The sequence below is a fragment of the Podarcis vaucheri genome, assembly GCF_965113315.1.
Source record: "Podarcis vaucheri genome assembly, chromosome: 2".
Taxonomy (NCBI): domain Eukaryota; kingdom Metazoa; phylum Chordata; class Lepidosauria; order Squamata; family Lacertidae; genus Podarcis; species Podarcis vaucheri.
The window spans coordinates 83,865,928-83,877,130 of record NC_138760.1 but is presented as its reverse complement, the minus strand read 5'-3'; the positions used below and the strand labels follow the sequence as shown (position 1 = coordinate 83,877,130).

The 11,203-nt window shown below is 43.3% G+C and overlaps 1 protein-coding gene across 4 annotated transcripts in view; it reads right to left on the bottom strand.

Moving 5' to 3' along the window:
- The window catches only part of CFAP92 (cilia and flagella associated protein 92 (putative)), a 54,266-nt gene that overhangs the window by 2,377 nt on the left and 40,686 nt on the right, over positions 1-11,203 (bottom strand). For 3 of the 4 annotated variants that reach the window (XM_082211855.1, XM_082211856.1, XM_082211858.1), the window contains 8 exons: positions 10,097-10,291; positions 9,318-9,600; positions 7,766-7,930; positions 6,972-7,184; positions 4,533-4,674; positions 2,577-2,734; positions 1,185-1,351; positions 7-107 (listed from right to left, as the gene is read on the bottom strand). In XM_082211855.1, the coding sequence (XP_082067981.1) occupies positions 7-107; positions 1,185-1,351; positions 2,577-2,734; positions 4,533-4,674; positions 6,972-7,184; positions 7,766-7,930; positions 9,318-9,600; positions 10,097-10,291 (1,424 nt within the window). Of the gene's footprint in view, positions 1-6; positions 108-1,184; positions 1,424-2,576; positions 2,735-4,532; positions 4,675-6,971; positions 7,185-7,765; positions 7,931-9,317; positions 9,601-10,096; positions 10,292-11,203 lie in introns of those variants that run through there. The other variant, XM_082211857.1, reaches the window with a different exon arrangement.

Genomic DNA, 11,203 nt, shown 5'->3' with positions numbered 1-11,203 from the left:
CATTACCTGCAGTCTGTGTATCCTCTGCTATTTGGATTTCTTCCTTAAAGACCAATTTCTGCAGAGGCGGCCCCCTGTACCGAAATGAACGCTTACGACAAATCAATCTGCAAAACAGAATAGACTTTTTAAAATGGCTGAAAATTTACGATTACGATATCTTTATTGTCGTCCCTTGCGAAACAATGAAATTGAAAAACTACATAAAACTACATAAAAACTGCATAAAACTACATAAAAACTACATAAAACATTCAAAAACCCCTAAAAATTCTAAAACCCCATTTTAAAATACACTATACTACAGAGACCCCTTATGCTGCGTTTAGAACCAGAATTGCATTAGCGTAGAAACTGTTTCTCAGGCGGCTAGTCCTGGGCTGTATAACCCTATACCTTCTTCCAGAAGGCAGAAGCTGAAAGAGATCATTTCCGGGGTGCATACTATCATGTGCTATCTCTGCCGCTTTCTTATGGCACCTGGCAGCATAGATTTGATCTAAGGTGGGAAGAGTGCACCATGCTTAAGAGTATAAGAGTATGTGCTTTCATATTTATGTGCTAAGTTTTTATTTAAACATTCACGGTACAAAATATGCATAAAATAATGGCCTGACACTACTGAAAGAGAAATGTCAAACCTTGCACTGTAACAGATTAAAGCTTACTCCCCTACTCTTCCAATATATTAACTTAATTTACACATGTTTTTAGCAAGGTGGAGTATCTGGGTTATTCAGGCCTCTCAACTCCAGGGATGAGAGACCTCTGGCCTGCCAGCTGCTGAACTACATCTCCCATCATCCTTCACCATGCTTGCTGGGGTGGCAGGAGTTGGAGTTTTAACAACATCTGGAGAGCAACAGGTTAGCTACCCCAGCTTACTCTGTCCAAAGCTAAAAAGAGAACTCTGGATGACAGTTCAGAATTTCTGCAGTAATTTCCAATGGCTAATGCCTTTCTATGATTCGATCTGCAATCCTGCACAACAGGGCTGGGAAACCTGTGGGGCTTCACATGTTATTGGCAGCATGGCCATGGCCAGAAATTGTAGCATAGTAATACCTGGTGGGCTACAGGATCTTTACCTTTGCTGTACATACATCCTAAGTACATGTGCCAGTAAACTACCTGTAACATCATCTTGCCATGCCAGTGTGTGGTACAGCAGCTAGATGACTTACCGGAAATCTTCTCCCTTCAGCGTTTTAAATGTATCATGTTGCCTGTCATAGCATGGAATTATATTGTCATTCCTCTTCAGGCTGAGGAGTGGATCAGCGCCAGGAACAAATCCTTTGCAGATCCTGTTCTCTTCCATTGGGTCTGCCATTCCAGCAACTGGGGTAGGCTAGTGGAACAGGAATAGAAGGTTTCAGAACATTGCTTCTAAATATACAGCTCCATGTGTGCGTTCCCAACGCTAGGAATCAGAAATACAATTCAGATCAAAGCTGCATTGAAGACACTGCAAGGTCATGTCCATAGGCTGGTACAGTGACCTGAAACAGCACTGAAATGAATAAATTCAGGACTGGTGTGTCTTTGAAGTATATTCAAAGAGTAATAGTGTGTGTGTGTGTGTGTGTGTACACACACACACACACACATATGCACACACACATATATATATGTGTGTGTGTGGTCTTTTTTTATATACTTATGCATCACACAAACAAGCATTAATTAAATTAAATACCAAAATGGTGGGAGGATACAAAAGCAAAAATACAAAGATATAATCATAACATAAACTATAATAAAAAATATAAACATTATATTCTCCCAAAAAAGAAAATTAGAAAAAAGAAAAAGTGACTTCCAACTAACTCCATGCAGATCTTTCTTTCTCATATCACTGGTTATCTGTAATGATTACATTTTTTGAGAGATATCCTAATTACCTGTGAGATTTTTATTCTAAGCTAAAGCAAGTATGAATCTGGCAAATATATTGATGCCTTAGCAAATATGTTGATGATTGGGGGGGGATGCAAAGCATATCACCTTAATATGAACTCCGTATGTGCTACAACAAGGGTATGGACTGGATCCAGCTGGCTGGCCAGATCCTGGGTTCTCAAACCTTTGGGCCATTATACAGGTGGATGGGGCCAATCACCAAATGTCACACCGTCCGGAGACCCATTTTCCTTCGTAGTGTGGCAAGCCCAAGCGGGGCTTGAAGTTACTGCCCTTCAGCTGACAGGCATTGACTTAAACCTCCTTTCTGCTGTGCTAACATCTTCCCCTCAATGGCACAGCTGTTCCCAACCTGCTTGCTCTCACTGCCTATCAGCTGATGGGCAGTGACATCAAGCCTCCCTTGCCAATGCACAGGTAAAAGCAACCTTATGGTACCAGATTGTGCGCTAGCAGCAGCATTTTTCTTTGTTCCGGACCTGCCATCGCATTTGATGATGTGTGTGGTTTGGGGAAACCAAACCTTGAGAGCCAAATTGGGAGCCATGCCAAGTCTGACTAGGCATGTAAACTGGCGGTTCCCCATGACTTTGGCAGAAAATCTGGCTCCTTTAGGACTGCCAGGTTTAGGATTTCTAAAAAGTCAATGTTACCAGCATTCTTAGGGACAGCTTGGCTGGCGCATCTTTCAGGAGTCCCTGGAGCCGGGCTAGCTGGCAGCTGGCTTTGGGTCCACTTGCAGTGAGCTCTGTTGATGGGCAGCATCGATGAACTTTCAGTCCAGTGTTGCATCGTATCTCTTTTGGAGGCTCTTTTGTTCAGAAACATGCCAGTTGAAAAATGATAAAAAAGAGAACTATATTATGACAGATTTAGATCCTTAACCCACTTCTAATTACTAGCTGTTAACGACTTTTGCCTCATCAGTTCTGGAAATGCATCTCTAAATCATAAGCGTAGATTCTTTAGATTACATGATTAGGGACTTCCGCTCTGCCACGGACCACAAAGGAGCGTGGGTTTAGCCCTCCGGAGAAAGCCCAAGCTTTGTAGAGAAAACAAGGTCACACAGAGGCGCTGTGGACCTCAAAAAACCTGAAAGTGTTAATTTGAGGTGCAGGGGGATCTGGCTGTGCCATTAGTGATCTCTCTTGCCTCCCAGATCGCTCCGAAAGGAGCGGAGAAGGAAGGTGAGATTGAGGTCTGGGCGCTTGGATTCATATTTTATCTCTGCAAAAGCGAAGGCTCTGGCTTCTTGTGCATTATAGCAATAGAGTCTCCGTGATTTAAAAACGGTAAAGGTAAAGGGACCCCTGACCATTAGGTCCAGTCGTGGCCGACTCTGGGGTTGCGGCGCTCATCTCGATTTATTGGCTGAGGGAGCCGGCATACAGCTTCCGGGTCGTGGCCAGCATGACTAAGCCGCTTCTGGCGAACCAGAGCAGCACACAGAAACGCCGTTTACCTTCCCGCCGGAGCGGTACCTATTTATCTACTTGCATTTTGACGTGCTTTCAAACTGCTAGGTGGGCAGGAGCTGGGACCGAGCAACGGGATTCAAACCGCCGACCTTCTGATCGGCAAGTCCTAGGCTCTGTGGTTTAACCCACATCACCACCCATGTCCCACCAATTAAAAAAAACCCAAATCCTTAAAAAGAACTTGGAATCGATTGGATGTAATTTGTTTTGGAACAATTTGGTTAGCAGCAGGGTCAAAAAGAGAGGTCCGTCCCAACTGCAGTGAGATACAAAATGCATGGAAACTACTTACAAATTGTAACGTCATAATAGAAGTCTTCTCTACTGTAAGATTTAAAACTAAAACTTACTACAGAAATCTTTTTATACTCATTTCCATACCGCTGTCCGTAATTTTTGGGAGGCTCTCCTAAAATTTCATTAGCTCAAAGGCTTACTGCCAAAATCATCAATTGCATTTGTTCAGACAAATACATATTAAAGGTTGCAGTCCTTTTTACTGTAGGCCTGTTGCAACCATTTCCCTCCCTCTCTGCCTGTGCAACCACAGAAAATACAACCTTTGCAATTTCATTAAAAAGGTTAGCCAGCCTCTCCAGGAGAAAAGCCTGTTGCTGAAGTCATTGGTGACATTTCCCCACCTCCATCACAACACATTCAACAACAAAGATCCTCATGCATGACAGCCTTCTCTGGGAGCTGCTGTAGCATTTGAAAGCTTGCAGTTGTGGGGTGCAGTAATCTCTGCAGGCCATTCCCACAAAATTGTTATTTTTACACATAACAGCTGCTGTAGGATGACCCCCTGGAAAAGTAGCTCCTGCACCACTGCTCTCAATTATGTAAAGAGAACCTGGATTTCCTGACAAACAATGGCTAGGACCTCCTGTAACTGCGTAGTAGAAACGGGCATTTTGCATCAACACCCTTACCTCAAACATGTGCCTTGTGTTAACACACACTTTTTGAGATGCTGGATTAAGATGTAAAAGCAACTGACTGCATGCCAAAGTAGCTCTTTCGAACCTGGACAGTATTTCTATATACTGAATGTGTATTTGCAGAGATGCACCACTTCTTAAAGGAGCTAAAGCCGCTCCAAGAAAAGGTATGGAAGCTAGTATGTACCTTCTCTCTCAGTATCAAGAAGCACGTGGGCACATGGAGGGTTCTTTTTGTAAAGCTCAAAATCTGCATGTCTCTTGTCCCAAGGCCATCTGTCCCGGTCTGGAATTGTCATGCCACTGGCTTTCAAGTGCTCCTGCCATGTCTAAATGAACATTGCAAATCTTTTAGCACAAAATCTGTCTTCCTGAAACTTCCAGACAGTATGAACTTCAATTCACACAGCAAAATATGTGAAATATACCATATTGACGGAGGACAAACGTAGCTTCCGTTCAGCTATTTCCTTAAGATGAAAAAGAAGAAAGCCAGCACACAGATACTAATATTTTGTACGCTGAGATAACGCCTCAAGACAGCCTGTGATCTGTTAGTTCTTAGGGTCCACTTGATCTTGTTTCTCAAACAGCAGGTCCCCATGCCAGATGGCAAATGTCTTTTGAACCTGAGGGGACTTTCCAAAGCAGTTTGTAAAATAGCATGGGTGAAAGCTAGTCAAAGCAAATGGTGTATTTAAAAAAAAAAACCACCAAAAGCCCACCTATTACAGGCTTACAATAAGGGTTACAATAATGTAAAATGCAGTTTAAAAACTTAAGAATTAAAAAATACAGTTTTAACGGTGGGTCCCAGTCAGTTTCAGTGGTAGATAACACTACTGAATACATGCTTTAACTGATTAATCAGCAAGGACAAATTTTAATTACCGTATTTTTCGCTCTATAGGACGCACTTTTTCCCCTTCAAAAATGAAGGGGAAATGTGTGTGCGTCCTATGGAGTGAAGACGCCATAGCCCCGCGACCCTCTCCTAGCTGGAGAGGTGATGCGTGGCTATGGCAGGAGCCTCTTTAGCCGTGTGCCATCTCTCCAGCCAGGAGAGCGCGCGTGGGGCTAAAGAAGCCCCGCTTACCCTCTCACGGCTGGAGAGGTGACGCGTGGCTATGGCAGGAGCCTCTCCGCTGCACCTTTCCGCTGCTCCCTGACCTGCTCTTTGGGGCTGGTGGTGGGCTTCCCCCCGCCAGCCCCAAAGAGCAGGTCGAAAGGAACCTGAAGCTGGAGAGCGAGAGGGGTCAGTGCACACTGACCCCTTTCGCTCTCCAGGCTTCCCAGGTAGCCGCCTGAACGCACCCCAAACAGCACCTTGTTTTAGAGCGGGAAAACAAGAGGGGGGAAATTCTCCCCCTCTCTGTGCAGCGCCTCCTGCCACTTCACTGAAGGGGCGCTGGGCAGAGAGGGGGAGAATATTTTTTTTCTTGTTCTCCCCCCTCTAAAACAAGGTGCGTCCTATTGTCCGGTGCGTCCTATGGTGCGAAAAATACGGTACTTGACCTAAGATTAGAAGATGCATGACTAGGCAAAAAAAAATCTCAATTTCACGAATATACTCATGGGATCTTCTCACAAGCTACCAGCAGGATGCAGAAATGCATGTGCAGTTCTTTTTCACAACCAAACAACCAAAGCTGTTTTCTACCCCACCTTTCCACTATATAAAAGTCTTCAAACCAGCTTAGAATAAAAATGGGCAGAGCAATTCTACTGGATCTGGGCCAGGAGCACTATGGCAAATCCAGAGCTCTGTGGAGAAGCGTTTTGCCAGCATCTTTTATTCCTTGGCTCTCTGTTTCTTCTTTAGAAAGTGTTTATTCTTCTGCTGGTTATCTCCCTCCATTCTGGGAGTGTTGAAGGTACAGGAGGGATATGGATTCAGCAGATCCAAAGCCGAGTCTCCCATTCACCTCTGGTACACAGCCTTCCTACTGATTACCCCAATTTTTGCCCTCTCTGCCGGTAGAGACCTAATGGTAAAGAAGTGATGGCAGCCAACATTTTTATTGTGGCTGGATGAGATTCCAGGGGCAGACCCCTTTTGCTCTCCCTCTCTGCCTGTGGAGAGGGAGAATCTACGAAATGCTATAGTCCCTTGGACAACCTCCCAGGACCACAGGACTGCACCAAAAAGTCACAAAAATTAAAAAGATCTTAAGGGTGCAATCCTGCGCATGCTTATCTGGACGTAAACCCCATTAAACACAGCAGGGACTTGCTTTAAAGTAAACATGCACAGGGTTGTGCTGTAAATCTACCCATAAACACAGCAGTATTGTTTAAAATACAGCATATACTTAGGAGAATAAAAGCAGTAAATTCACACTGTTCAAGGACACACAGAATGTTGTCTGCCTTGTGCCTAGATGATCACAGAATCATAGGATGGTAGAGCTGGAAGAGACCCTGATAAGAAGATGTATGGAAGTGGAGAGTGAATAGTGGGCCTTGATCTGAGAGACGAGTGTCAAATTTGCATTTGCCACAAAACTCACTGGATGGCCTGCAAGAAGACCCTGTCTCTTAAATCTTCCTCACAGGGTTGTTGTGAAGATAAAATGCCACACGGAGTAGATTACAGATGTGGCAGGAATTTAAAACCCGCCATTACCTCACGCAGCTCCCTCACTCGTGCTTCGTCAGGCTTACGAGGATGCCGGTTGGATTCCATGCTGCTCTTATATCCAGGATACACAAACCCTCCTGGTGAGAGCCACATCATCTCCGATTGGTGCATGGACTCCTTTAGTTCGCTGTCTTCATCTACTGGGTCAAACATGGCTGACAGATAGTCATGATTGTAAGCAAACCTGTTGCCTGGATTCTAAGAAAGAAAGACAAATGTTTCCCTCAGAAAGAAATCTCATCCTCTATGTTTCTCCACAGAGAAACAAGTTTTGCTAAAAAGAGCAAAGCCTGAACTTTACAACAAAATTCTGTACATGTTCCTAACACAACAATGATAACTGGGTTGGATTTAGAGTGTACAGGAAACACTTAAGAAACCTGGATGTCTAGAAATCCCATAGATACTTAAATTCACTTTAGAAGATAAAGCAATATTATTATGAATTCAACGACAAAGATCCAGCCCTCCAAGACAGACATGAGGGATGCACTCCCTTAAAATGCAAAAAGGTGAAATTCTGGAGTATTTTTAATTTTTTACATATATATATTAAAAATACTCCAGAATTTCACCTTTTTGCATTTTAAGGGATTGCATCCCTCATGTCTTACACATATACACACAAAACACTATGAATCTGAACCACTGGACTCCCAAAATCTTCACAAAATTCTTAGAAAAAAAATAAAATTCCAAAATTTTACCAGACATACCAGAAATCATTAGATCAATCTTTTACTCTAGCAGAAATCCAAAATGGGATGTACTAATCTCACCTCTGCCATCTCTTGACGAAGCAGCTTCTTTGCAATTTCTGCAGAATTTAACGTCTGACAACTGTAATTAAAGATGGACTTGCCATCAGAAGGGAAAGCCCTGATGATTTTGCTGCCTTCCTTTTTCACCATCTTGCTGAGCAGATGTATATTCTCTATATTAGACTGGAAGAAAAGTTAACACATGTAATTATTCTGGTCTTGTTAGACAAAAAGAAATGTACTTTTTAAAATAGACACAGGACTTCTGCCATGGAAAAAGTCGGCAGCTGGACTGGCAGGTAAGTCAAATCAGTAAGCTGTAGCCAAGTTTTTCCAACTCAGCCCACTGTCAGATCTTCTAAACCAGCCTTTCTCAACCATGGATTCCATCACCCCTGACCACTGGTCCTGCTGGCTAGGGATGATGGGAGTTGCAGTCCAGCTGGGGACCCACGGTTGAGAAAGGCTGCTCTAAACAGTCACCAGGCAGCACATAACTGAAGGAGAAGATGTAAATGGAGTTGCAGCTCTAGCTGTGGGGTTCGATGTCATCCTTCCCTTGGGGGAGGAGAGCTCACCTTGCAGACTGCCAGCTGCCAACCACTTTTCTTTGGAGACATTCAGCTTCCTATTTTCCACTCTCAACCAAGCTAATTTCTTCACTGTAATAACGTTCATATTTTAGGAGTGAATACTTGGAACTTTAAGAAAACATACAGGGCACTAAAGACCATCACCTGCGCATCTTTCACAGAGGCTCTAAAACCCAGCTGCTTGCTTAGTCTTTGTTGCCCTAAAGGTGTCAGAATCCACAAAGGGCTCCTACCCCTTATGAACTGGCTTTTTAATGAACCCTCAGGCCTACTATCACAGGGCTCACACAAGTCCAAATAACAAGTTCTCCTTTCTGGGGGAGGGGGGGAGATCCTTGTATCCATTTTGTTCCTTTTCCTTGTTAAATTTGCTAAATAAATAAATCCTCTATGCCTGTGACCTGGTTGCTGTTCCTAAGGTGCGAGTCCCACTCGATTCAGAGGGACTTTAACCAGCTTATGATTTCTGACAGGGAAGAATGCAGGGATGGGGAACCTGCTGGCTGTCCCATTGTCCCTGACCACTGACTATGCTGGCTGGGGCTGATGGAAGTTGGGAGCCCAACAAAAAATGGATGGTTGAAGATTCTCCAACCCCGATATGTGTATATGTGAACCACAGGACGTGAACTCACATGAGCAAACTGTGAGAAGCATCAGGAGCTTGCACCAAAAATAAATGCGGCAGGGTGGGGAATTTGAGCATTTTCTCGCTTTCAAACTAAAAACCTCTCATGTGCATGCTATAATATCACAACTCCATTAAGAAGGCACTTTGTTAGACATAGACATTATCTGAACAATCTCTTTAGATAGGAATAGGCAATCTGTAGCACTCCAGATATTGCTGGACTACAACTCCCATCATCCTTGGCCATGCTGGCTAGGGCTGATGGGAGCTGTAGTCCGACAGCATATGGAGGGCTGTTTCCCCTTTCCTGTCTTAAGGCGACCTTTCATTGCTGCAGCACACACACCTGGATAAAGTCTTCTGGCGTCTGACTTTCCATTTCCCTTTTTCTAAGTAGGTACTCTTCGTTGTGGTTATCTAGAGGGAAACGCCTATATTTTCTCACATACGAATACTTTGGTGGAATATCAAACATCCCTGAGATATCTGGGTGTTGCTGGATGAACAAGTCATCCCTTTTCAATGGGATCCCAAACTCTTGGCTCAACGCTGTGATCATTTCTGCAGATGGCAAGAGATCGTGATGGACCACATCTCTTAACCTCATACTGCGGCAGATAGAATCAAGCCTGAAGAACAAGGCAGAGAGAAAGAGAGAGAGAAAAAACATAAGCATGTGGGTAAGGGTGACCCAGCAGACACTGTGTACTTGGCTTTCAAAAAGCTTTTGATAGACTCCCTCTCCAATGATGATGATGATTTACTGAATTTATATACCACCCTATCCCCTGGGGTCTCAGGGAGGTTCACAGAATAAAATCAAGATATAAAACCATAAAATACATAATAAAAATAAAAACGACAACACAGTAACACCCACCCACCCAAAAAACAACATTATGTGTGATGAGACTATGGAGAATCAGATGATTTCACACACACCCTCTACATGTTACCTTCTCTTCAGCTGAGATGAGATAGGACAAGATAATCAAAAGTGCTATGAAAATTCTCTCCAAAGGGTCTAGTGGAGGTTCCTCCTCTTCTCCACAACCAACAAAGGTATATACACCAAACTCTAAATATATATAGAACAGTAAGTCAGAAATCCAAGTACAATCTAACCTGATCAGAGCTTCAAAACACGGAAGGGGAACCATGTCCCTGATATATAACAAAGGCTGATTTACGATATTAGAGAGTGGCTTGCAGAGACGGATATGAAGAAGGATGGCTTCAAGGTCTACATACAGGCGCTGATGAAAAGAGAAGTGTGAGTTATAGAATATTTGTAATCTTCCAATTTTAGATTCACGCAACCTGTAAGAGAGAAGAAATAGGACAGCATTGGCCAAATACTTCAATAATCTTGTGTTTCCTGACAATTCATAGCACCTTTCCCCTTTCTTAGTCAAGGGTTTTTGATTTTTAAGTATTATAAAGCTCAGATTAAAACCCTGTATGTTAAAGAAGAGAAGCAGGTATCATATCAACAGCAACTAATCCAATAAAACTTGCATTGTTTTTAGATGCATGCATGCATTGCAAGAGGAATCATTTTTAAAGAGGCATTTCCTCCTATGGGAGAGATAAAAGGAATGCCTAAGATGGTGTTTATGAGAACTTGTATTTAAAAAACAAAACAAAACCTTAAAAGTGCTAACTTGAAACAAGCACATCTTGAGTCAAGCAAAAGTTTTTTTTAAAAAATCATGAATACTGCTCCAAGAACATATCCCAGTCCTGGAAAGTTGACCCTACCATATAACCAGTAGGGTCAAATTATCCAGTCTCACAATGATGATCTTAATTCCTATCTTTCCTATGTGTTAATTTTAATAGTACTTTAGTTGCAAACCTATAGAAGACTCATTTGGAGCGGTGGCGTAGCATGGGGGGTGCGGGGGGGGCCGGCTGCACCAGGCGCAACATCTGGGGGTTAGGGTTAGGGGCGCAAATCCACGGGTTAGAGGGCGCAAATCCACGGGTTAGGGGGCGCAAATTACTTGCCTTGCCCCGGGTGCTGACAACCCACGCTACGCCACTGATTTGGAGTAAGTCTCACTGAACTCAATGGAACTCCCATCTCTGTAGGATTGCACTACCAAGCATATTTAAGAGCTCCATGTCAAAAGGCAGTCCTAAACATTTTCTTATTCAATTCAGGTTATGCTTGGCATATACACAGATGCTGACCTGGAAAAACTTGAGTGACTCCTGCTTTGCTGTTTT